The 27,621-nt window shown below is 38.1% G+C and overlaps 2 protein-coding genes across 2 annotated transcripts; one reads left to right on the forward strand and one right to left on the reverse strand.

Annotated features, from left to right (window-relative positions):
* Positions 1–1,077: 1,077 nt before the first annotated feature.
* stam2 (signal transducing adaptor molecule (SH3 domain and ITAM motif) 2) lies at positions 1,078–15,187 on the reverse strand. Its single transcript, XM_017469309.3, has 14 exons — positions 14,993–15,187; positions 9,953–10,037; positions 9,657–9,732; positions 9,031–9,126; positions 8,775–8,921; positions 7,381–7,444; positions 6,997–7,189; positions 6,717–6,811; positions 6,546–6,628; positions 6,341–6,428; positions 6,180–6,234; positions 5,935–6,091; positions 2,961–3,112; positions 1,078–2,781 (listed from the first exon to the last, which is right to left on the reverse strand). The coding sequence occupies exons 1-14, from the start codon at positions 15,030–15,032 to the stop codon at positions 2,580–2,582; spliced, it is 1,533 nt and encodes a 510-aa protein (XP_017324798.2). The 5' UTR covers positions 15,033–15,187; the 3' UTR covers positions 1,078–2,579.
* A 448-nt stretch (positions 15,188–15,635) lies between these two features.
* On the forward strand, positions 15,636–25,344 carry hacd2 (3-hydroxyacyl-CoA dehydratase 2). Its single transcript, XM_017469343.3, has 7 exons — positions 15,636–15,832; positions 20,193–20,310; positions 20,910–20,928; positions 21,131–21,219; positions 22,820–22,941; positions 23,194–23,372; positions 23,476–25,344. Exons 1-7 carry the CDS (start codon positions 15,702–15,704, stop codon positions 23,556–23,558), a joined length of 741 nt encoding a protein of 246 aa, XP_017324832.1. The 5' UTR covers positions 15,636–15,701; the 3' UTR covers positions 23,559–25,344.
* Positions 25,345–27,621: the final 2,277 nt, after the last annotated feature.

Genomic DNA, 27,621 nt, shown 5'->3' on the forward strand with positions numbered 1-27,621 from the left:
ATGATCTATTCTATAAATATATGTGTGTGTATATATATATATATATATATATATATATATATATATATATATATATATATACACACACACACACACACCTAATCTATAATCTTTTTTTGATAGATAGATAGACATAGATGGATAGTTTTTTCTTTTGTGTTTTTGTAGTTTATTACTTGTCATAACTTTTATGATTTAAAATTTTAAAAAAAAAATAAAACTATATATCATGAATGATCAAAAATGTTTCTGAACACGATAACTACTTTGAACAGGAGAACTAGGCTGTAATAAAGTGTACCATTTTACATGTTGCAGTCCATTCGTCTTGCCTTCTATGCATTCGCATATGAATGCTGTAAATTGGGATGAAGGGTCGCGTCTCGTTATCCATGACATCGCTAAATCTCCGGCTCTCAGCCTCTCACTGAACAGAGCAGAGGCAGAGAAAGGTGAGAGTGCAGCGGGAAATCAAGACCTCGCGCTTGCAGGACAGTACTACTGACATTTGGAAAGTCGTAAGGTTTGTCCAAAAAGTCACTAGATTTGTCGATAGGTGCATTAAAATAAAAAACTTGCTAAAGGGGTCTGAAAAGTCGCTAAGTTGGTAACACTGGTCTGCACTGACAGCTGGATAAAAGACAGGCTAAGCTCCACCTCTCCCCAGCAAAAAGAAAATACAGAAGAAGAGGGAATGCGGGGTTTTTCATTTATACAAATTCTATTTGAAAAGCAATAAAATACAGAGTGCCCAAATGATGCCCTGTCTGTGTTTGTTTCTTGAAAACAATCCCCCCCCCCCCTCCCGATCTCTCCGCGCCCCTCTAGTTGAGAACCACTGGACTAAAGAAATGAGATCTGTGATTTGTGGAGCTTTAAAGTTTAATGTATCTCTGAAAAAATGTTTAGAAGACATTGGTGTGCATATTGTATTGATCACCTCATTTAAGAGATGCTTGATTAGTTGCAATATGGATATGTTGATTTTACAGCAGGCCCAGCTTAATCATTTTAATATCTGATCTGCAACATTGCTGCCAGGGGTTTCAAACAACTCCAACAATCTCTAAACACATCTGGAACACAAGGCAAATTTTATTTGGAAAGATATTACAATTTACTATGTTACAAAAAGTAATCTTAAAAGTGAGGACAAAGTAACTGTTAAGTTATAAAACATTGGGTGTGCCAGAAGTATACAGGCTTATACAGGAACATTTACCTAAATATTTAAATCTCATAAAACATAGTTTTTTTTGTTGTTGTTTTTTTACAGATATACAGCAGCATCTGAAGATAATTCGAAACATTGCATGCTCTTATTTGACGTCCATCATCTGACAGAACAAGGCATCTGTTGGTAAATGATTATCATACAGATAATATAGACATTCTATATTATCATAAAGATAGGTGCAATAAAGAAAAGCCAAATATTTTACAATGAACATACATTAATTGAGACAGGTTAAGAAACTAAATTGATCATGGTTCTCCTATCTATCATACTTACACACTTTATCACTGTCTTTGCTCAGTTCTCTTTGACATGTTGAATATTGAATGAACTAATTTAAGTTTGAAAAACTAAGGATCTTCCAGACTATATTCCTCTGATATGAGTCTTGCAATAAAGAACATTAAGGAAACAACAGAATACTCCATAACGCTTAAGTAATGATGGTTATTTGGTCAAAGCATTATAGTTGTCCTCCAAAATATATTTTTTACATCTATATATCTAACACACAAACAAAAATAATCTCACACTTAAAGGCCATATAAGGCATCATTTATCATTTCCATTTAAAGCATCGGCAGGATTTATTTCTTTGCAGAGCAATTTTCTAGAAGTTAAATTTGAGAAATCCAACTAGAGTGAAAGCACTACTACTATTACTCGCACAATAAAATAGTACTTCTACATAGAAACTCAGGAATGAAGCATAAAAGGGATTGCATTTGTGCCCACGTTCAGCTCATATCAAAGCCAATCATATAAACCAGCTCACGTGAGTACTCTGAATTCAGCAGTTTACTGTGATGGTCCCTATCTGCTAATGCTTCTCCATGTATCAGCAGTCTGATTTTACCACAACAGCATTAAACAGAGTTACACTGTTCAAGCTTTTGATGTAAACGTGAATATTAACCAAACTGCTGAATGCCATGGCACCTTCATTTATTTCAGAATTTGGGTGGTTTATGAACATTTTTCATTATTTTCTGTCTCTTTATGACTCCTAAATTAAATATCTTAATCAATCTCTCAAAAACATCCATCAGCCAAAAACAGTATGAAAAAAATGATACATATTTATATATTTATTAGTGGGCCAATTTTAAAGAATCCTATAACTTTTCCCATAAATTATATTGTTCTTATCTTAGGCAGGGAATGTATGTCATAAACTTCAGTTATGAAGATAGTGTGCTGGTGAAGACTGGTGTGTACTCTGTTCATAAAAGGGAAATTAGTGAGTTGAAAAAGTAGTGGGTTGCTGCTGAGCTGGATGTCTAGTGAGTTGCTGCAGTACAACCTCAACATCAGTTGATTTCAGAGTCTGATATGCACAGATTTACAGAAGTGGCTGTTGGTAATAAGCTGCTTGCTGCTGCTGCTGCTGCTGCTGGGGTGAAGGATGGGTGGGAGGTGCCACTGGATAAGTGGGTGGAGGCATACCAGGATTAGCATTCTGATAAGCTGAAATGTCCATAGCCATATGCGGTGGGTAAGTGCCAGGAGCAGGAGCCTGGTTCATATATGGTGTGCCCAAACCACTACAAGAGGAATGCAAGGCAGAATTATTTGTAAAGAAGCTACAAAACTTTACAATAATCTATATTATTATATCTATAATAATGATACTCTTTAACCAAATATGTCAAGCTTTGAAATAAGTATTGGTTTGGGGGTACTAAACAGCAGTTACGCTGTAGTTCCATGAGTAAGAAGCTACCTGATATAGGGAGGCTGTGCTTGTTGACTGGGGGCTGTAGAGTTCACTGTGGGGGGCATCGAGCAGAGGCTGGCAGCTTGGTCTGAGCCCAGACTATAGCCTTGTGGGACACCACCAGGTATGTAGGCTCCTGAGGGTTGGCCTGGGTAACCCTAAAAGAATTGCAAGAGAAATAGGAGATAAGCATTCATGCAACTTAGCATTCCTAAACAGAACATACACTATATGCCCAAAAGTTTATGGACACCTGACCAGGACACCCTGGTTCTTCTCCAAACCGTTGCCCCAAACAAAGCTGGAAGCACACAAACCTGGTTCAGTACGACAAAGCAAGGTCCATAAAGACATGGTGTGCCATGGTTGCTGTAAAGGAACTTAAGTGGCCTGTAGAGAGCCCTGACCTGAACTGTATTGAACACCCTTTAGGATGAACTGGAATGCTCACTGTATGCCAGGCCTCGTCGCCTGACATCAGTGCCTGACCTCACTAATGCTCTTGTGGCTGAATGGGCAGATCCCCACCTCCACATTCCAAAATCTAGTGGAGAACCTTCCCAGACGGTTGGAGGTTATTATAACTGCAAAGGGAGGACTAAATCTTGAATGGGGTGTTTAAATGTACATATGGGTGCGATGGTCAGGTGTCTACAAATTTTGCCCATATAGTGTATATACCTAACAAATTTAATTGTAAAAAATCTACAGGGATGCATACATAATCCATTCTTTTACCAGAACTCCATCAGAAATAACACTAATGTTTGTCAGAAAAAATGAGTTTAGAAATGAGTAAGATGACACCCATGTGATGTAACACATAACAGTTCATTACACCATAATATCGTTATCACAACAGTCACGATCAGTCTATCACAATACTAGCAGAAAACACCTAATGAGACAACATGATTTGAGGCAACTTAACTGTACATAGACCCTTGGTGCACATTTCCACAATTATTTGGTTTTGTTTTGCTTTTGGTAAATTTCACAGTTTGTTTACTTTTCACTAGGTTAATCTTGCAGATTACACTTAAGTGGCGATTTCAGAGTCAGGACAAGAGTATTGTTCCCGACACGGGAAATCTTACTATTACCATATTTCCAGTGCATCTAGCCCTTTGCTTTGGTTAATTTCAGTTGGTGATTTGCTACTACTGGTGTTACGATTTATACCTTACCACTATGAGCACTAATTAGTCAGGATACCCAATAAAGAAACACCGCTGCAGTGATGTGGCAGCATCAGCCTGTGTGTGAGGCTTTTGTCGTGTGTGGATTGAGCTCATGCCAAACCCTGTACATCTACCCTGTTTACCGACCTATTAATATAATCACTAGAACGGAACATACGCAAATCGAAACTCCCTTTTCCCCCCATGGTATTTTCTACACGTCTCTCTTCACCATACATACGTGTTTCAGCAGTGTACTTCTGCTGTCACAATCTATACCACCGATCTCCAGAAAGGCCAATCTGCACTCAATAAAGCTCAACTTATTCCTATTTTGTCCAATTCCTGGGACTCACGGAGACATGAATTTGTGACTCCACCCATGCTTCTTGCTCAACTGGATGAGGGAGAACAGGTTTGCTCGTATTCAAGAGATAGCCGATGGCACAAAGCAAGAAATGACAATTATATGACTGAGTACTAAACTCTTATTTTTCCAATACAACAAATGCTTATTAGCAGCACCATGACATGTATAGGTAGCATCACGATATTCAAAAATTCTTCATTACATTCACCATAAAACTTAGCCATACTCCTCCATAATCTTCAACCTTTAGAGGACTTTGCCACATTCTTTGATTTGAAGGAGGGAGCCTCGAGAAACTAATTTTACCAGCCCTACAGCGGCTTGTGGAGGTTGCTAGGACAACAGGACGCTAGGTCCCCCAGGGATCAATGCACTCACAGCACATAACCTCTCCAGATCCAGTCATCCATTTATGACTTGCTACACTAGTATACAGCTCTACATGTCCTTTAGTGCCAGATGATCCTACAGTCACAACGAGTTTCAACTGGTCTCACTGTCATCAGAGAACAAATGAAAACAAATTTAACTTGAAGACAGAATTTCTTGTCTTCCCAGTTATTCCTGCAATCCATTATAACATTACCATCAGACTGGCTCCTCATAAATATCAGCTGTAAAGGAACCTTGGGGTACTGACTGATGACCAACTGGCCTTCACAAACCACACTGCCTTCACTCTTAGTTGAGATTCACTCAGTAGAACATCACAAAGATCTGGACTACTGCTACTTGCTATTGGCTGGCCTTCTGGCATGCACTGTAATACTGTTGCAAATGATTCCAAATTACTGGTCTACTCAATGTCCAGTCACCTCTGAAAGTATTGGAACAGTGAAGCCAATTATATTGTTTTTGCTATACAATGAAGATATTTGGGTTTGAGACCAAAAGATGAACATGAGACGATAGATCAGAATTTCAGTTTTCATTTTCGGATATTTACATATGGATGCGTTAAACAACTTAGACCATGGCACCTTTTTGAAGACTAAGAGAGCAGAAATATGCCATAAAAAAGCTCAGCAACAGTAAGAATCAGAAGGCCAGATTTGCAAAGAAATTTGCAAAGAAATTAGCTACTAAATTTCAGGAACCAAGATTAAGTTTTACCAGAGTGATGGAAAGGCCATAATTTGACATGAACCAAAACATACAAGCTCATTGGTCAAGCATGGTGGAGGTAGTGTCATGGCATGGGCTTGCATGTCTTCTCTTACTTCATACTATTCCTGGAACACTTAAATCTAAGAAAGCTGTATCTTTAATGCAAGATTACCTCACCTGTAAGAATCTGAAGAGTCCAAATAAATACATGTAATGCAGGTGTACCACGTGCCTGTTACATTCTTAGTAAAGTGTGTGTTTTAGTTTTGGGAGTATAAACAAGGGTAACGTAAGGATACGTGTGTGTGTGTGTGCGCGTCACCTGCAAGGCTACAGCAGGAGGAGCAGCTGGATAAGTCCCCTGAGGAGTCGCCATCTTTGAGTATGCGGAGTACAGAGGAGCTTCATTCATTAACTGATTATAGAGCTCCAGGGCTTCTAGCACCTTCACATTCAGCTCAGATAACTCTGAGTGCTTCCTACAAGGAACAGAAATCTAATGTTAGTTAATATTAGATCCTGTGATAGATTGTATGACTTAGGATGATTTTTCTCGTTGCCACAAACCTGTCAATCTCCTGTAATTTTTCATCTATTAAAGGATTCATCTGTGCACATTCAGCTACAATGGGGAAAAATTCAGGATCAGTCAAATAACAGAAGACTTAAAAGGAGTAAAGCAATAAAGTTTGCATTTAAATGTGGTAACATATACGATTTGTGTGTACCCTCCAACGTGATCAGCTCAGAGCTGTCAGGCTTAGTGTCGGCAGGGTCTGTGTTCTGGAGTAAATACAAAGTTCTGTCCATCTTTTCCTATGGAAACCATTGACAGCAAAGTATTTAATCAGTATTTAAGCATCGAATGACTTGGTCATATTCATTACTTCCAAAGTTTTACATTTCAATAAATGTGGTGGGGGGGGGGGTTACCTCATCTATACGCACTGGTTCTGGTTCTGCTTCAGGTTCTACTGTGGGCTCCTCAGAAACTGTTGTGTTTTCTACATGAGTGACTACAGTAAAGAGTAATGATGGAGATTTACATTAGTTGTCTAAAAAGTGATAGACATTACATTAGGACATTTTAAGCAAGTGTTTTACCTGGTTCTGGATCTGCATTTAGGTTTGTTGTAACAAAGTTAGATGGAAACAGTCCTACTCCTCTATGATTCTCTCCTTTCCACCAATTTGGATCACTGTTGGAAGGTGTTGTTGTTATTATTATTATTATTATTATTATTATTATACGTAAAATGTAATGTTACAAATGAATAACAACTGAAATAATGCCCCTTAAGCTTGAAATTAAATGTAATACAGATCAGAAAATAGACTTAATTTTGAGATACGTTTTAACTAGTTATATTGCAGAGATATATACCTGTCATCCAGGACAATGACAACCTCACCAGCCTTAAAGGTGAGCTCATTGTCCTCAGCTGCTTCAAAGTCGTACAGAGCGCGCACTTTACGTGTTTCTCTCACGCTATTAGTATTGAAGGGAGGGTCAGCGGTCACAAAAAGTGGTTGAGTTTCTGCTTGTTGCTTTTGCTCCTGCAGGGATAGCTCAATGGCTGCACAGAACCACACACATGGACCTTTATCGTTTCATTTTCCTCTATAAAATAGCATTATCAATAAAATACATAACAAGACCAGGTAACGTTAACAAAAATGCAGTACAAATTGTAATAAATAAATCAATCAATCAATCAATACAACTATACTATTCTTCATAAAATAGAAAGTGTAGCAGGGAGGTCACCTTTGGCAAGGTCATCTTCATCAGGTGCTCGGCTGGTGGCAGTGGTGCTGCTGGTCTTGCTAGTCTGCAGTCAACAAAGATCAATAAAGTAAAAGGTCACCCACTGCATCGGATTATAAGGTCTATGCCAGTGTAGTGCGCAATACATCATGACAAATACCAAAAATCCTACAGATCTCACCTGTTTATGTTAATGTCTCTACAAAGCTACGCTGGTATGTTCAAGTGAATATTTGTTACTTTCAAGGGGAAATGCACACTGTGTTCTCTGAACACAGAGAAACAGTAGACGCTTAGTAATGGGCCACCACGTGTCAGAACAAAACAAAATGAACACCTTCCCCCACTCACATGCTTCATCATCACTGATCATCATACAACACCTACTGTTTCTGCTCCCTAACTACAGACAGGCTATATAAGCCTCTGTAACTACAGACAGGCTAAATAAGCCTCTGTAACTACAGACAGGCTATATAAGCCTCTGTAACTACAGACAGGCTATATAAGCCTCTGTAACTACAGACAGGCTATATAAGCCTCTGTAACTACAGACAGGCTATATAAGCCTCTGTAACTACAGACAGGCTATATAAGCCTCTATAACTACAGACAGGCTATATAAGCCTCTATAACTACAGACAGGCTATATAAGCCTCTATAACTACAGACAGGCTATATAAGCCTCTATAACTACAGACAGGCTATATAAGCCTCTATAACTACAGACAGGCTATATAAGCCTCTATAACTACAGACAGGCTATATTGCCACTATAAGCCTAAAACATCTATATTGCAACCTGCAAAAAGCAAGCTGACCCACATTACAGATGTGGCCGTGGAAGGACTGAAGCTGTCCTTCCATCATGATTAAAGTGAAGAGATGAATAATTAATGACTTCTGCAAAGCCGACCTGAATAAAAGTGTTTCTATATCTAGGCCAAATCATAGAGGATGCTGTAGGCCTCAAATTCAATACTAAGGGATTGGGGAAACGCATAGTTTTGATCAGATTTAACGTGTATATGTATGTGTTATTTAAAAAATGTGATGCAGCAACATAAGTTTAAAGCAAAGCATGATCAAGGTGGTTTTCACACTGGGCACGTTTACTGTGGTCCCAATCCGAGTGCGATTGTTCCTGGCGTCTCAAAACAAGTTTTGGACTAGTATGAAAGCCACTAAATGAAAAATGTTTCGCTATACAAGTCGCAGCACCACTAGATAGTGAAGGGTATTACAGTACAGAAAATATCCTATTCAAACCAGTGGGGTTTTATTTTAATTCCAATTTACATATTAAGCAAGATATTTCAGGATATGTTCATACACCTATATCTGATCTGAGTATTAGGCTGAATGCAGCCTTCAGTGAGGACTCGGATAAACACCTTTGAGGCCGACGAGGGGAAAGTCACTCCTTCTTCCTTCAGAGATTTGATGGTGGCACCAATGAGGCTGAGTTGTGGATCTTTCTGGAACTCTTCAGCCCAATCAACCATCAGGCCTTTGAGCTTCTCGCTCACTTTAGGGTGCACCTGTGAAAGGACAAAAAAAGGCAGAAAGCTCTCAATTTACCGCGTAGTGAAATAAGAATTTTCACATTACCATTTTATTATTAGAAACAATAAAATGCAGACGCCTTACTTTGTTCAACACACTTCGTACTTCGCTGGCAAACTCTCTGGAACAGATCTCTAGGTGGAAGATTTTTCCACTGTTTGCAACACAAGCACCAAGCAACTAAAGTGGGAAGAATTATTAAAAAAAAAAAAAGAAAGAAAGAAAAAGAAAAAAAAAGGCAGTCATTGAGAATGAAATTAATATGGGGTGGGTTGGACAATTTACAGGTATTTCTAACATTTTAAACAAATTATAAAATACAAAAAGGTGTCGCTGTATGAACAGGAAAGTTTTTTCCTGTACCAAGTTAATTTTAAATACTCTAAAAATATCTATGTGTGCAATTATTTAAATATATAATTGGGTGGCAAAACCTATGACAATAAGATCCAGCTAATTTCATTTGAAGAAGGCTAAAAATAAAGTGCAAGAAATTACATCTCTGCAGGCCGAGACAGCACAGTGACTCAGATTGAGTGGTCAGACATTGATCACTGCCACTTCCGGGGCTCTAGCGCAGAGCTACAAACCCACAGTGATATGGTTTTTTTTTTTTTTCTCTCAGATATGCTGAGAGAAATAAAAATGCAAGGGATGAGTGTGGAAAAACTAAAGTTCTGTAATTCACAATAAATCAATACTGCACTCACTGTTAGTGCTTGCATGGCCACATGAGGAACCTTGTGGTTGATTCGCTTCATGATTGACTTGAGGCAATCCTTTGCACTAGAAAGAACACACAAATGGAAGAGACTTAAAACATACCGATGAGCACTGTACTTACTACACTGACAATCAAAAAAATTGGACTAATGTGAAGACTGACACTAAAAAAAGAATTCTCAACAAAACGTTAATATGAAGTACAAACATAACGAAGAAAGTTATATTATAGATTTGTTTCTTCCTCATGCCGTTATGGGTTTTGTGACTCGTATTCACTCACCCATTAGGTGTTGTCCCAACTCTGTCACAAATATCCATAATGAGGCTCCAGTCCTCCGTTGTGTTGTTTTCATTAGTTACTTTTTCTGGAGACACAAAAATAACCAGACTTAAACACACTATTATACAGAGCTAATCATCAAAAACGCAACAGGATATCTGAATATCATTACTTAATTAAATTTTGACCAAAAGTATTTTCTTCACACTAACTGTTCCTCAGTGGTGGAATGAACTTCCAACCTCAATCCGGACCACAGAATCTGTCACTATCTTCAAAAAACAGCTAAAGACCCACCTCTTCTGTGAGCACGTAACTAACCCCTAAAATGCCAACCCCCACATTATCCTTTTAAAAAAATAAATAAATAAAAAACCCACCTTACTCTGGCTCTTCCACCTCTACTCTGCACACTTTGCTTTTCTAGAACTCAATTAATAGATTGTATGGTAGTACTACTTGTATTGTTCTCTGCTTGATATATCGTTTTGCTTGTATTTCCTCATTTGTAAGTCGCTTTGGATAAAAGCGTCTGCTAAATGAATAAATGTAAGAATTTTTTTTTAAAAATACTAAAAGGTTTATTAGTCCAGGTTAATCAAGATTTGTACAACAACACTGGAATGATATTTAAAGTCCTTGTTGTGATTGTTTAAATATGTATTTTTATCATGTCCGACATATTTTCCAGGTTATCTGTAGTAGTAAGAAACTATTTCGCCTTTAAGACGGTATATTATCAGCACAACCTTAGCAGCATGGGTTACCAGAAAAAATCTAAACAATCACCTGAGCAGGAAAACGAATCATTTGTTAAATGACTCTGCATTATTCTGTTGTTTTGTATTCAACACGAATCAACACCTTCAAGATAATCAAACATTGCTTTTACTAATAACCAAAATTATGTTTAAACATTTTCTAATCAATCACCAGCATGTCTCGAACACTCATGGTTGCTGATTAATACATGATTTCATACACTACCGGTCAAAAGTTTGGGGAAACTCGATTGAAATGTTTCTCATTATCTTAAAAACCTTTTGATCTGAAGGTGTGTGATTAAATGTTCGAAATCGGTGTTGTAGACAAACATATTCATTTCTTTCATTAGAAAACTAACATTTTATTTACAAAAAAAAACCCCGTTTTGTTGTTTTTTTTTTTTTTTTTTTTTTTTTTTTTTAAACGGACGACTTAGGGTGAAATATTCTGAAAAGCAGCCAATAAGTGTTCAGCGTAGGTGTGAACTCCTTTAATACTGTTTTAAAAGCATCTCAGAGAAATTTGGTTGAAAAATGCCAAGAACATATTTCTGGAAATTCTAGGCAAAAAGGGGGTTTACTTTGAAGATGCTAAATAATATAATATAATAATAATAATAATAATAATAATATGAAATTATTGCGATTTATTTTTGATTTATCTAATCACAACATAATTCCCATAGTTCCATTTGTTATTCCAGAGTTTTGATGACTTTATTATTATTCTAAAACGTGAGGGGAAAAAAAGAAAAAAATGTAAAAATGGGTGTGTCTAAACTTTTGACTGGTAGTGTATAAGGCTTAATGCCCAAAAGGGAAAACTGAGAGAAAGAAAGAAAGAAAAAAAATCTATTTCCACCTGAGGAGGCCCTACCTACTGCACATCTATTTACAAAACAAAAACATTACTGCCAAATTTTAAAGAATGATATGTTTACAATAGGGATGTCATGAGAACCGATACTTCAGTTCCAAGTCGGTACCAACTTTCTTCAAATGTGACGGTACTTGTTTTTTGGCAGTAGCATGGGTACCATTTGTAGTAAAAGTACCGAGGTTGCATTTCTTCTGGAACTGAAGGGGGCAGCAAATACGCGTAACTGTTTTAGTCAGTCCACAAATGGTGAAGAAGAAGAACAACGCCTACAAGCACACGGGAAAAACTACAGAAGATTAGCTTAGCTTAACAAGTTTAGCTCCGCCCCGACTCGTTGAGAGGAAAAGAGAGGAAAGATAGCATCGGTTGCCGATGTGCAGCCGATGCTATCGTTCATTTCAGACAAAGCGAGGAAACACCTGGAATTTGGTGAAGCACCTGAAAGACGGTCCTATATTATGTTTGTTTGAGGCAGCTGGCATTATGGTCGTGAAACTAGCTAACGTTATGCTCCATGTAATGTTTGCGATAGCCAGTTATTTGTTAACGACGCTAACGCATTGCGATGTTATGAACTACCTCCTAATGGGCCACCACGCATCGCCATTCAGCCCGTGTCCTGTCAGCAACATGTAGCCTAATGTCACTAAAAATTATTCAAATGTTCAAGCTTTTAATAAATCTTTTTGGCCGGCCACCATATTAGTGAATTTAAACTAATACTTGCATTCAGAGTATAAGGGGTGTGTGTGTGTGTACATTTAGGAGTGCAACTTAGCACTTGTTATTTGAGATTGTCAAACAGTGTTTGATAACTAAAATATCCCTCCCTCCCTCTCTCTCTCTCTCTCTCCCTCCCTCCCTCGCTCTCTCCCTCGCTCTCCCCCTCTCTCCCTCCCTTGCTCCCTGTCTCCCTCCCTCTCTCTCTCTCCCTCCCTGTCTCCCTCTCTCTCTCTCCCTCTCTCTCTCTCTCCCTCCCTCCCTCTTTGCCAGTATGAGCCAGAGGAGGATGTCCTCCAGGAGTTTTTAATTTTATGTAAAAAAATGGTTTGTTTTTTTTAAAACCACACCATGGTATGGACTTTGGTATCAAGTATTGTGTACTTTTGGTGGTATCGGTACTGACTACTAGATTTTTGGTATCGTGACATCCCTAGTTTACAATGAAAAACAAGTTATCCCTTTGATTATCCACATCATCCACATCGCATGTGCCTCATCACCTGAGGTAAAAGCTACTCTTGGCATTTAAACACCGATCTCATTGTCTCTTAACTGAACTGCTCTCTGTCCATGCTAACATCGGTGCGGAAATAAAAACCCATCAACTCAATTAGTTCTGTTCTTTTCACTAAATGTCTTCTTATTAATGCCTTTTATTGGGTCATTTAAACATTTGAGAACGTTAGCTCTTCTCAGCTACGTTATCTGTATCCGCTCTCGTTTAAGCGCTCTTCTCTATTGTGGCACAGGAGCGTCACAGACAATTTGACAGCTGGTATCTGATCACAAACCGAATTGATTACGTCCTGTCTGTTTCACAACATTAAACCTTCCACAAACGTGATTTTACCTCTGCGATTTTTTTGTATCAAAGTATATTATTGGCAGAAGAATCAAATGTTTTTTTCAGAATTCAGCCAGAGCAACGTCTGACGCCAACAAATCACCACAAAGATTAGACCTTGATTCATTGGCACTGGGTTGATCATTAAAAAAAAGCATTTTCTGAGATCACTGAGAACACAAACCCTTTTTGCTATAACGATTACTAAAAAATTGCAGACACATGTCTGGTTCTGGAAAAGATCTGAAGAGCCATGGATGAACATGTTAGTCTGATAAAAAAAAAAAAAGTCTAGTTGGAAAATGAGAAATGTCATAAAAAGAAATCCTACACCATCATTATCCTTATATGAAAGCACCTTAATATTTTTTCTTTCTTGTTTTCTCTCGATCTCGACATAATGAACTAACAGATTTCTCTCGATCTCAACATAATAAAGTATCAGTTTTCTCTCAATCTCGACATAATAAAACAACAGTTTTCTCTCAATCTCAACATAAAGTATCAGTTTTCTCTCCATCTCGACATAAAAAAGTATCAGTTTTCTCTCGATCTTGACATAATAAAGTATCAGTTTTCTCTTGATTTCGACTTAATAAAATATTTTTTTCTCTCGAGCTCGACGTCATAAAATAATTTTTTTCTCTCAAGCTCGACATAATAAAGTATCAGTTTTCTCTCGATCCCAACATAATAAAATAAAATTTTTCTCGATCTTGCCATAATAAAGTATCAGTTTTCTCTCCATCTCGACATAATAAAGTATCAGTTTTCTCTCCATCTCGACATAATAAAGTATCAGTTTTCTCTCCATCTCGACATAATAAAGTATCAGTTTTCTCTCCATCTCGACATAATAAAGTAACAGTTTTCTCTCAAGCTCGACATAATAAAAGTTGTTTCCTTCCGATCACAACTCAATTTTTTTTCTGTGTTCTCGACATAACATGTCGATTTTATTTTCCTGAAGGCAGCAAAAGCTTAGTTACTGGATGAACAAATTTGTTTTTCCTTTTATCAGGGACTCACAAAAAACCCACACACTACGTTTGTAACGTCGTAATCATAAGAAAATTATGTCAAGGTCACAAGAAAACTGCTTTTGTTTGTTATGTCGAGATCACGAGTAAATTAAGTCATGAGGAGGGGGGAAAAAATAAACAACGCATTCCTCTTAGGGCTTCCGTATCCTCGACTTTACAGCATGGGAAAAACTACATCCGATCAAATTAGTTGAGAAAGTATAATAAAGCGGTTATAGTTCTAATATAACGTTACAGTAGACCAGACAGACCTGTTAAACCTGGGTGTGTTACAAGTTACAGGATAGAATAATATCTTGCCAGTGTTGAATAGATGCATACTGAATGCCTGGCCTGTGTGTGTGTGTGTGTGTGTGTGTATAATTATATATATATATATATATATATATATATATATATATATATATATATATATATATATATATATATATATATATATATAATAGTTTCTTATAATAATAACAATCGTAATAATAACGCCACAGTAATAATAATGGGGCTCGGTCTATAGCACGGTACTACAGTTGGTATGCGGATATGACATAAGTATGTTATGTCAAAACACTAGCAGCGATTTAACCGTTGATTAACAGTACTGTATCATACTTTAATACAGTAGCTCTTGGATACTTTATTATGCGCTTTTATTATACTCGGCTTCTTCAGTTTTTCATGACAAACTGCCACATAACGCTCGGTACCTCGCCAATGTAGTTAGCAGGCTAAGCTAAGTCAATACCGTGTCGCATCGACAGAAGCTAGCACAGACACCACAGTCCTACTCACCGACATCCTGGTCGAAAGGATTTTGCCCAAACAACGGCATCCTGATTCCGTTTTCTATATGAAATCTTACTTCAATCCTAATGAGTCTATAGACAACAAACTAAATTTCTCTCCTCCATCAAATTACATGTAGTTTTAACATTTGCTCTTCCGTAAACTTATCTAGCTGCCCACATACTGCCTGTAAATAAATGACGCGCTCACTGTTCACAAGTCCAGTTTTTGTTTGTTTTGTTTTGTTTTGTTTTGTATCCTGGCTTATTTGATATATACATTTTTATTACATATGTGACATTCGCTTGAATCTGTTCGTTTTTCCTCCAGACATCACTGCTATTTTAAACAGGCATAAATGATAGACGTCTGGCATAACTGTTTTGTCGTATATACTGCCACCTAGCGTATGATATGTGAGGCTTATTTGTATTCGTTTGTTTATTAAATCAAATATATACATTTAAAAAAAACCCCACAAATCCAGCGTTTTAATTGTTCAGACGTTTTGCTGAGCTTTCTGTACATGAAATTACACGTTATTCGGCACATTATTTTGTTCTCTCTGTTATATGAATTGGCTGTGGCGGAGTCACAAGGGTGCAGTTTTAATGTGTCCTATAGATGGCGCTCTGTCCAAATCCCTAAACCTGCTTAAGGACCCTAATTTAGAGGGACGCCAGCAGCGAGCACTTAGCTATCTTACAACTCAGCCATGTCTGCACCTGTCTTGGGGAGCACCAGAAAACCCTTTAATGATGGGGACCATCACAACCACAAGAAGAAGGGAGCTGGCGCACTGGCCACCGCCTACCTGGTCATCTACAACGTGATCATGACCGCTGGGTATGAACACATCTCTAACCCTAGCACGCTGAAATCCACTTCCTGATCTGTACAGCACAGTGAATGCACAGGCTGTAGGGAATGTGCTTCGTTTTACACGACGTCTGTAAGTCTTTGTAATAAGCTCAGTGTGCACAATGAGCAGAAATCGTGAGTATGAAGCATAAAGCCTAGCGACAACGGTAGTGTTAGGAAGAGTAGCTTGTTGGTTTATTCAGTGCTGGTTAGTACTGGATCATGTGTTTGCACTCAGATGGTAAAATTGTTATCTAGACAGAATGGTTCACTGTTTCTATCGCCTCACGTCTGTATCTCAGAGTGCTGTTTTTTATTACAGGACAGGGTAAGGAGTTTTAACGTTAATGCTGCTTTATGACTGAGCACTTGGAACAAATGGGGCTATAAAACACTGGCAGATTTACAGAATCTGTGTTATCACAGTCAGACAGCACTGGTCACTTTTTTGCACAACACCCACGGTTTAGAAATGAGCTCAAAGTGCAAGTCAGACTTTGTAAACATTGCTACAGGTTCTTATAGGTGGAAATGCAGGGCCAAACCTAACTGTGTTTCAAAGAAAGAGAAAAAAAGGCATCAATGTTCACCTTCAGCATCCACATGAGATTATTTGCATTGTAGAAATGTGTGGAATCAGATTATTTAGTTATTTTGTGGAACCAAGAACAACAGCGACACCTGCTGCTACTACATAATAAATACACAGAATGGTATGAAGAAGGGACTCTCAGGCTGGTTTCTTTCTAGCCCAAACTGTAGATTCTTTCTGCCTATAGCCTAGTCGGGCAGCTAAGGGCACTAATCGTAGGGTTGGCGGTTCGGTTCCTGGCCCAAATGCAAAAATAATCAGATTACATTACTTTCATATTGTGATACTTTGATTACATTACAGATTACTTTTTTTTTTTTTTTTTTTTTTTTTTTTTTTTTTTTTTTTTTTTTTTTTTATAAAGTAATTTGTAACTGTAACGGAATACATTTTTAAAGTAACCCTCCCAATTCTGGCTACAGCACACAAAGACATTCTAGACAATTGTGTACCCCAAACCTTGTGGCAAAAGTTTGGGGAAAAATCTTATATGGGTGTGATGGTCAGATGTCCACAACCTTTTGCCCATATAGTGTATTTTGGTCCAAAACTAGGCTATGTGTGGTGCTACTTTCCGAGACCCCCTCTTAGCACAGAGGCAAGGATAAGATGGCTTTTTCACTTCAAGTAGAGCTTTACTAGTCCAGTAGCATTTCTCACAACTTATGGATGTTCACTGTGGATGGGCAGCTGTGGCTCAGGTTGTAGATCCACTTATCCTATCCATTAATCATAGGGTTGGTGGTTCGATTCCTGGCCCACATGACTCCACATGCTGAAGTGTCCTTGGGCAAGACACTGAACCCCAAGTTGCACCCGATGGCAAGCTAACACCTTGCATGGCAGCTATGCTATCATTGGAATGGCTGAACGTAAAGCGCTTTGCAGAACCGTTAAGGTTAAGAAAGTTCACGCTGCACTCACACGGGTTGGTCTGTGTTTTTCACTGACCAGACACGTTCAGTCAGTCGTTTGTTGGTTGTACAATGTCTGAGCAGTGTGATATGATTTTCCAACAAACTATAGCCATGTTTCCATCCACCTATTTTATGCGCATTTTTGGAATATCGCATAAAAAAAAAAAAATCGCTGGATGGAAATGGCAAGATGTGCATAAATTATAAAAATTGAGTCAGATAAATTCTTTATCCTATATGAAGACGTACGAATAAATGATGGAAGCACGTTTAACAAATAAATTTCTCAATACAGATCATAAAAATGCATGTGACTTTTCTGCAACAAATCATGTGATTGGATAATCGACCGATGTGAGTTGGATATTCAGTGCACGTGCCCGAGGTATACGGTGCGACGGCAATACATTTTTTTTATTTATTTATTTTTTGTCAGAACCGGGGCACGATGGGATGGCATAACTGGACTAACCAGCGGACAGATCTTGTTACACTACATCTGAAATGTTCTTTTGGTCGCAAGCTCCCACATCCGAACACGAGACCGCGTTTATTGCGTTTCGTCTGCGCGCTCTGAGACGCAAGTAATTTTATTACGTACGAATAAAGGTCCACAGTGGCTACTCCTACTGTGGCAAATTGCATTTTCTTTTTTGATATTTGGCACCAGTCTATCAGATTTTAAGTGTGTAAATTTATCCCTAATGAGCAAGCCGGTGGCGCGGAAAAACTCCCTAAGGTGATCTGAGTAAGAAACCTTGAGAGGAACCAAAGAGAACCAGTCCCTCCAGGATTTAGCGATATTTATTTATTTATTTATTTATTTATTTATCTATCTATCTATTTATTTTTATTCTTTTTTTTGTGATCGCAGAAACGAACGCCAAATCAAGTGAACTCCACAATATTTGGAGGAGCTTGCAGGTTGTCTAAATTATTGCAGATTTTCTGCAGATTTGGGCCAAGACACATCATGTGACGTCATCACAACGCGCATTCAGCCAAAGTCCCCTTCGATTCACGTGTGTCAAACCTGAGTACAGATAAAAGGTCTCATTTATCAACAAACATCACTGCGAAAGACCGTGTAAAACTTGCGGTTTTTTTCATGCAGTTTCAATTTCACAAATTAAAGTAGTTTTCCACAAAAAAAAGCACAAAAACTATTGGCCTCAACAATCACAAAATAAAAATCTGCGAAATCCTGTACAGACTGTATCTGCTTGCCCTGTGATTATCCCCAGCTGAATGTGAGAAGTTTTGTATCTGTTAAATAGTCCATGAAATGGTTTTCATTGTGCTGGTGTGTGTCAGGGTCGTGTCCTCACCCCACCCTGCCAGCTTTAAATCCTGTAACTGACACCCCCCTCCTCTTCCTAAGAGGATAATATAGATCACACTGGCTTGGCCATTTGTGCTTCTGATTGTCACGATGGAGTGAGCACAAAGGCTCAGCGAAGCAAATATCTGTAATGTCGGCTTGCGATTGGCCACCAGGGGCACCAGAATGATTAGTGGATCCATTGTTCCATCTTGGGGAAGGTCCAGCATGGACTGGTGTTCATGTTTTAAAATTCCAGGTAGTTAAAGGCTTCATTACAGCAATATTGGGAGAATAAGTACGTTGAGAGAATTACCAATCCGGTTAATCACGCATCTCTTTTAGTTTATTTCAATTTTGAGAACTAGTTCACTACTTGTTCCTCCTACTTTGACGAGTAGAGTTCTGCAACGGGAAAGCAACTCCCACGTTCGGACGGTACACAGACAGTCCCGGATTTGCGTTTGTTGCCTAGCTAACTGTGTTGTCGAGTGGAGACATTTTTATAGTTGACCAAATCAGGCTATTTAAATCCGAAAACAAGAAAACACAGAGAACAAAAAACAAACATTAAATTCAATAGTAAACTGTTTTTAGAAAATGATAGTTATATCTGTTCTTTTATGCTGGAGAGAGCTGATTTTAAGGATGTTCGCTGCTGTTGATTTTAGGCTGTAAGATACTACGCTGTAACAAGTATAAGGAGTTTCCCTGTCGGATTGCAGAAGTTTCACACCATCTATCATCGTGCTGGGCAATGCGATGACATGATCTCTATATCACCATGCATCAGGTCACAGTTCAATTTTCTCAAAGTATTTCTGTTGTCAGGCTCGGTACTTTTACAACACTGATAAACTCCGTCATGGCTCACAATAACTTGTAGCTGAACCACTATTAAGATCTGTTTTTGTACTATTTGATTCCTATTTTCTCTTTGTTAAATAAATAACGGTAGAGAATCGATTAAAAATGTTACTGAAACAACATAATATTGTGTCTTGTTAAAATGTTATAATTTTATTGTATTATTGCCTGCTCTTAATATTGGTCTTGTAGATGCTACTTGAACAGATTTGTTGTACAAGAAGAACTATTCTTTTAAACAGTTGAACAAGTTTTTCATGATCAAAGTGTAGTTTAGAAGTGTAGAAATGGATCATTATGGCTTAGATTGTGACAAACCTAGTTAAAATTCCACATGACATTCAAAACCAAATAATAAACTGCTGTTAACTATTACAAAGTGTACAATTTACATTGGACAGCATTTCCAACAGCAAACACTTTTTATTATTTATTTTAAAAAAAAAATTTTTAATACTACTTCTACAATACAAAATGAAAATGGACCAAGCTGTGTTAATGGGTGCTCAGGTTTGTGAATGGGATGGAAAATAGAGAAAAGTTTCCTTGTGTCTGCTGTAGACTTGGTAGTAATGATAAACTGCATATCGGTTATCTACTCGGATCTTCCTGGCTGTCCTAAAACTTTCTGGGCTCTCTTTGTTTCAGGTGGTTGGTCATTGCTGTGGGTCTTGTCCGGGCCTATCTTACTAGAGGCAGCTACCATGGTCTGTACTACTCGATAGAGAAGCCACTGAAATTCTTCCAGACTGGAGCTCTCCTTGAGGTCAGTGCTGAGCTGTTAGAAAATCGGGCAAACTATCTGGCTAGTAATCAGGCATATATATATATATATATATATATATATATATATATATATATATATATATATATATATATATATATATATATATATATATATATATATATAAAATATAAAAATAAAAATATAAAAATGCGATCGGTAGGTAGATAAAACAAAGTTTGGGATCAAACATGTTCTCCTGCTAGTATGATAAAATGCTTTGGCACAGGAACACATACTTAGAAAGTAGTGTGCTATTTATAGAGCAGCACTTAGCTTCACTACTGAGTTCCAACACAAACGCCTTTGTGGCAGCAGTCCAGTGTGCAAATTAGGTGTGTGTGATGATGTCCATATTCCCCCGCATCAGTGCCACGGTTAGAGTTCAGCCTTGTGACAATAATGAGTGTTTTGTGTTGAGCATAAACTTCAGGCAAATCAAATTCTATTTCAGCGATGTCCACGGGTGTCCAATAACCTTACACAAACATTCATTGTTGGTTTCTTTTTTTTATTACTAGAAATTTAGTTATATTTATAAATACCTTTTTATATAAATTTTTTTTTTTTTTTTTAAACAGATCTTGCATTGTGCTGTTGGTAAGTGCTGTAATGATTCTATATCTCTTTAATGATATGACCATATATAATCTCTGTCTTGTAAATAAACATATTTATACACATGTATGTTCCAGGTCAAATGTTTCCAGTTTCATAGCATTACTATGTTACTACAGTATTACACCTGTACAGCTTTTGTTACACTGTGTGCATGGAAATTCTCTTCTTTATACTTTTATAGGCATTGTACCTTCCTCTGTGGTCTTGACTGGGTTTCAGGTCATGTCTCGTGTGTTCCTCACATGGGCTGTTACACACAGTGTTAGAGAAGTGAGTTTCATGTTCGTCATTTAAAAAAAAAAAAAGTGTATTTATCTTTCATTTCTTGATGTGTAGCACAGTTATGTATACTGTACAAAGCTTGTTGGATGAACAAGTGTTTAGCAGGAAGAATATGTATATGATAAAATAGAGCACTAATGCGGGGGTCGTCAACCTGCGGTCCGGATACAGACCCAGCAGAGTCTGTCAACCGATTGAACGGAGCACTGTAGCAGAACTGTTCAGTGTATGGGGGGGGGACTAGCTATAGTTCAGAGGCTTCATTTTCTAAACAAAACCCAATGTGGCTTCTGTGGCTGCAGTAATGTAAATTATTTCCCTGAAGGATGCTCATTGAGAAACAGATGTGGTTTTTTGTTTTTTAATTTACTTCCACAGATTTTCCCATCCCATCAGCCCAGTCAGGTCTGATAAATGAAATAACAACATGGCCTGTTTTAAGAAAAAAAAAAATTGCTTGTTAATAAAAGTTCTAGTATTCAAGCTCAAAATGGATGTCTCATCTAAAAATATGAACACTTAATTGTTGTACCTTATTTTATAGCCATGAACTAATCATGGTTAAGCATTTAAGTAGCTTTTGGCACCATTCAGTCATGTTAGTAGCTTATCCAGACCTTTTGTAATCAAGGATGAGCAATGACCTTTTATGCAACTGGACCTTTTACAAATTTTATTCCGAATACCCCTGCTCTAGGATATACTGTATATCCAGAACTATTGCCATTTTCAAGAGAATGAGCAAAAACTGGAGTATACAATAAAAATTACACACAATAATTCAGATTTATGATCTCTGTTCCAACAAAAACGTGTGGGTGTTTTTTTTTTTGTTTTTTTTTATTTAATTTAATGTAAAATGTCTCAATACCTGTGGTAAAATTTATGTTGCCCCTAAAGAACATTTCAGTAAATCCAGATTTGTGGTGTTTTTAAATGCTTTTGTTATATTTTGCTTGAACATGTCTGTAATATTCAGCCTACATGATGTTCCTTATTTCCTAAATGAGGTGATGTGTAAGCCTAAAGACATAAAATAACGGAATAAACTAATCACCTTATACCTTGACAATCCAAATTTTTTGTACCATTTTTAACGGTTTAATTTAATAACCTTTCCAGACTTCTTTGAGTTTAGTTAAGCCCCTTACTCTCATGGTGCCTGTAATTAAGGTTCAGGTTTTCTTTGCTCACTCAGAGAAAGACATCTTTGCTGAAACATTAAAGGACTGTAAGTTTTTCTTTTCTTAAGAGAAACCTGCTTGAAAGCAATATGACCAGTAACACTTGTGTATATGTATGTGTTGAGGCTCTCGTGTCCTTTTCTTTTGCTTGTCCCGTTTCTGTTTTACTTAAATAACATTTAACACGTGTAGAATTATTATTGGAAACGGAATGATTCGCAGGTCCTGCTTAGCTGTTTGCTGTGCTTTCAGATGTGATTCGTCTCTGCCTGAGTTCCCGGTTACCGAAACGCATCTAAAGTAGTGAAAACATAGCTGCATGGTTCTGGTTTAACAGCTTAAACGCAACGTGTATAAACAACGCGTAACGTTTTACTCCGCCGTCCTCTATTCCTGTGCCTCAGGTCCAGAGTGAAGACAGCGTGCTTCTCTTCGTGGTAGCGTGGACCATTACGGAGATCATCCGCTATTCATTCTACACTTTCAGCCTACTCAACCACCTGCCTTATCTCATTAAATGGGCAAGGTAAAGGCTTTTAACACCCACAGTGCTATTGATTATGCATTATTCTTGTTGTGTAGTGTTCTTTATTAACTAAAACAAGGCTCCTGAGTGCAAGCTTTAAACGTTTAAATTAGTAGCATTGATCAAGCGAGGTTTTAAACATTTAAGAAAACTGTGGCGTATTGGTAGTGTTTAGAAAATCGCATTTATTATTAAAGCGTCATTCAGTGTAAGCATTGAATTCATGGAGATTAATGTCGCACCTGTCTGTAGATACACATTTTTTATTGTACTCTACCCCATGGGAGTGTCTGGAGAACTTCTGACCATCTATGCTGCTCTGCCTTATATTCAGAAGACGGGCCTCTATTCTATCACTTTGCCCAACAAGTATAACTTCTCCTTCGATTATTATACCTTCCTCATTCTCACCATGGTCTCCTACATCCCCTGTAAGTGTGTCTTTTACTGTGTTTATATTGTTTTTACTTGCTCCAAGATTTCTACCTTACTGCCCCAGACAGATTCATATTGAAACGTCTCCCCTGTCCACAGTGTTCCCGCAGCTCTACTTCCACATGTTGCGGCAGAGAAAGAAGGTTCTGGCTCACGTGGAAGAGTACAGCAAAGTGGAATAAACATGATGCCAGGGCTCCACACAACGTGGACTGAGCATATGGAGGAAAGGGGAGAGGGAGGGGAAAAAAAAAAAAAAAAGACGACCTTTTCCAATCCAAACTTGGCTGATTTTAAAATGAGAAAAAGTTGCTTGTCAATATACCGAGCCTAGCTTTTTTTTTTTTTTCTTTTCTTGTCCAAGATAATGAAATGACGTAGAGATAATTTCTAACAAAGCTAGTTAGGGAATGAGATTTTGCAGTATGTGATTTTACGGATATTGATATGACATTAATGGTTTAATAGAAGGCAGCCATTTCTGCTAATACACACAGCTTTTTGTGTGTTTTTAATAAGTTCTAATACAGTTACCCTGACCCCAGTGAGGGAGAAATGGAATAGATCGTTTTGGCTTTCACCTTTTTGAAGTAATGGCAAAATTTGGGAACATTTAAGTAATCAATATTGTTCAAAAAGAGATACCTCTAGCCTGTACTGTGCCCTGTGTACTTGGAAGTATTGGTAGCAGTTTTGTTTATGCAGAGTCAGGAGCCTGAACCGGTGACTAAATTCTGGATGTCTTCACGTGCTGTTTACGTGTTTTTGTCCATAGTGTCGCATTCCGTTGCTGGTGTTCTGTGATGACTAATTTAATTGTTGCTGTTTTTCACAGATTTGCTCAGGAGTTATACACAATTCTGACTCATTTTCAATAAGTTTTCTCATTTCCTTTCAGTGTTAGTTGTTTTATAAGGGTCATGTCAATGACTTGAACAATGATTTGTGTTGTTTTGCTTAATATTGTTCTGTGGGTAATGTATAGCTGAAGTGATTGTACAGGGTTGTGTGCTATGTGATCTGTGTATATCCTTTTTCATAACTTCTAAAAAGGTGACCTCAAGTAAGCAGTTATATGGCGTTCGGGTTTTGCCAGTGGGTGACTTTCTAAAGCGTTCAATTCGAAGAAGGCAGGGTTGATGCTGGACGAGCACGTGGCATTGGGAAACTAGCACAATTGGATTAGTCTGCGTCTAGTCATGCATTTACAATGAGTAAAATCAAATGAAGCGCGGAGCAGGCCAGGAGTCCAGAGTTGCTAAGCACTTTGTTGTCTGTCTGCTCTCATTACCAACAGCAGTGAAGTGCAAGCTCAAGCCTCGAAGAAGGGCTTGCTCATTAGTCTTAATGAACAACTAATGAGCAGACTGGCCTTTCCCCATCATTTGGGTCTGAACTTTACTTTCAAAGGTTATAGCCTAGAAGTGCCATCTCTGGTAGCCAGGGGAACACGCTTGGTTTTTATTTTCTGTTAAAAGAGGACAGTCATACCAACTTGTCATTGGGTAGATAACAAACTCATGGTCATTTATCAATTTGACGCTAGCCAGTTCCCTTGACTAGTGTCATTAATCACCTAACTGAACATTAATCAGTTTGAATTGGTCTGATCCAGGACACGTTATGGTGATGTGGCATTCTCTTGCTTGCTGATATGAAATATTATCTGTGAAGCTCCTGGACCAAATGACGTTTAACACCTCAGCCCCCAGACGTTTCGGCATGAGAATCTAGAATGCGACTTTACTTAAACTGCATGAAAGATGAAATTGCTCCATCTCTTTAAGTGGTGCGGCGTTGTCATACTCCACCACTCGAGGTTAATTCGTTGGACGCATGACCTTTACAACTGTCAGGAAACGTTGGGCTTTTGATACAAAGGATTGCATGGGATAGCAGACTTTGCAGACTTTGTATGATTAGTAAAAGTTATATATTTACAATAAACTTATAATCTGGGAAATTAAACCAGTTATGTTTTTCTTTCTTCTGTCTCATTTCTCAACCAAAACTATGGCTGTGTCTGAAATCACATACTATGACGGTACCTACTGTGTATTCTTCACTATAAGTGGTAAGCATGAATATGATCTGGACGTACTACGTGGTGTGGATTCTGACAGCTGTTCTGCACCAGTTGCATCCTGTTGCATTATGGGATAGCACAGCATCCAGAGTGTCCAGTGGTTCCAGAGTGTCCAGTGGTTCCATACTGCAGCAACTCAGCGGAAGCATTAAGTCATCTGGGCACATTTCGCCTACTGTTTTATGTGTACTGAGAATTTGGGCATACTGCTTTTCGCCTGCTGTGTAGTACGGTAGTGGTGATATTCAGATGCAGCCAACGTATTAGCTCTTGAATAAAATTTTCCGTACTCAATGCAGTGTTCTACACGACTTCTGGTCAGGTTTGTGCATTAATAAATCTTTTGATCCTGAATTAACGAGCTTTCTGGATTAAAGGTTCTTGGATCATTCACATGATGGCAGTAGAGCTCTTTAACTGTTGAGTTGCTCAACTTATAGTCTCCTTTGAGTGAATAGATTACATTCACTGAAACATACTTTGTATTAAGAGGAGCCTGGGTTCAAATATTTGTACAAGATAAAAGGAATAAGTAAAAATCCTTAAACTATGTCAGACAATTTATCTGCTCGATTTATTTTTCCCCAGACTAAAGGTTTTGCTCTCTGGTATTGGATTGGTCTGTACCAGACAGTTATGTCTTGTCATTTAATCCTTCATGATTGAATTTAGATTTGTTCTAGAAATGCCTCACTTCAGGAAGACTGAAATTCAGTCCATGAGCAGTTTAATCATCGTCTGATTGGATTGAAAATCGGAGGATTTAGGTAAAGAACAAATAAGAAAAGACTAAATTGGAAGATCGGTTTGCAACATGAAGAGGAAAAGGAACATTTTGTTTGTGTAAATTTACTTGTGAACGTGAAGTGCAATTTAAAAAAAGGATTACACAATTAACACAAAATGTCACAAGCAATATTAAAATTACAGAAAGAACACAAAATCCCACAGACTATATTGCCATTAATATAACAAGTTGAAATAAGAAGGTGATGAGAAACAGGTGAGGCAATGGTCTAATCATAGTATATATAAGGAGCCTCGCCAATCAGCCAACAGATGCATCAGTGAATAATCCAACAATTTGAGAACAACATTCCCCAAAGTCAAATTGGTAGGATTTTGTGCATTTCACCTTCTACAGTGCACAATATAATTAAAAAATTTAAACAATCTGGTCAAGTATGAATGGGTGTGTGTGTGTGTGTATGTGATTGTGCCCTGCGATGGACTGGCACCCTGTCCAGGGTGAACACCCCGCCTTGTGCCTGATGCTCCCTGGGATAGGCTCCAGGTTCCCCGTGACCCTGAAAAGGAGTAAGCGGTAGAAGATGGATGGGTGGATGGATAATCCGGTCAAACCTCGGTGTATAAAGGGCAAGGCTGAAAACCATTTCTGAATACACGTGATCTTCGATCCCTCAGATGTCACTGTCTTAAAAACCATCATGAGTCTGTAATGGATATCCTGGCATGGGTTCGGGAATACTTTGGTAAACCTTTGTCAGTCAACACCATTCGCCGCTGCATCCACAGATGCAAGATAAAGCTTTACTATGCAAAGCAGAAGCCATACATCAACACTGTCCAGAAGCGCTGCCCACTTCTCTGGACTCGGCCTCATCTGAGATGGACAGTAGCACAGTGGAATCAGGTTTTGTGGTCCGACGAGTCAATGTTTCAAATAGTTTTTGGACAAAACAGCCGTCGGGTTCTCCGGGCCAAAGAGGAAAAGTACCATCCAAGCTGTTATCAGCGTCAGGTCCAAAATCCAGCGTCCGTCATGGTATGAGGGTGTGTCAGTGCCCATTATGCATTTTCCATACTGTCCTTTTTTTTTAATTAGGGCTGTATATTACAAATACACAACACACAAAATGCCACAGACAATATAATAATTACACAATTAACGGCTGTGTTGTTTTTGTTTTGTCTGTGAAACGCCACTCATCAGATCTTATGGAAAAATACATACTAACACACTAAACCGGAGTCTTATGAGCTCTGTAGATTACAGTGCCTGCTATTTTCACACACTATTTAGCACGCTAGTACGGGATTTCGAGCATAACCATACGCTTCTCTCTAGCTGTATTTTTCAGGAGCCGCCCACTCCCCCAGATCACTCCTGTGTGTGTGCGCGTGTGTGTGTGTGTGAC

The sequence above is a fragment of the Ictalurus punctatus genome, chromosome 6 (genome assembly GCF_001660625.3).
Source record: "Ictalurus punctatus breed USDA103 chromosome 6, Coco_2.0, whole genome shotgun sequence".
NCBI lineage: Eukaryota > Metazoa > Chordata > Actinopteri > Siluriformes > Ictaluridae > Ictalurus > Ictalurus punctatus.

Excerpts from the sequence above, each read along its gene's own strand:
- stam2 (XM_017469309.3), bottom strand. The coding sequence starts at position 15,032 with ATGCCGTTGTTTGGGCAAAATCCTTTCGACCAGGATGTCG. Across the intron at positions 10,038-14,992 it reads TCCTTTCGACCAGGATGTCG|AAAAAGTAACTAATGAAAAC; the intron begins GTGAGTAGGACT and ends TTGTGTCTCCAG. Across the intron at positions 7,190-7,380 it reads TGAAGATGACCTTGCCAAAG|CCATTGAGCTATCCCTGCAG; the intron begins GTGACCTCCCTG and ends GGTTCTGTGCAG.
- hacd2 (XM_017469343.3), top strand. The coding sequence starts at position 15,702 with ATGTCTGCACCTGTCTTGGGGAGCACCAGAAAACCCTTTAATGATGGG. Across the intron at positions 22,942-23,193 it reads TATCTCATTAAATGGGCAAG|ATACACATTTTTTATTGTAC; the intron begins GTAAAGGCTTTT and ends ACCTGTCTGTAG. Across the intron at positions 23,373-23,475 it reads CATGGTCTCCTACATCCCCT|TGTTCCCGCAGCTCTACTTC; the intron begins GTAAGTGTGTCT and ends CCCTGTCCACAG.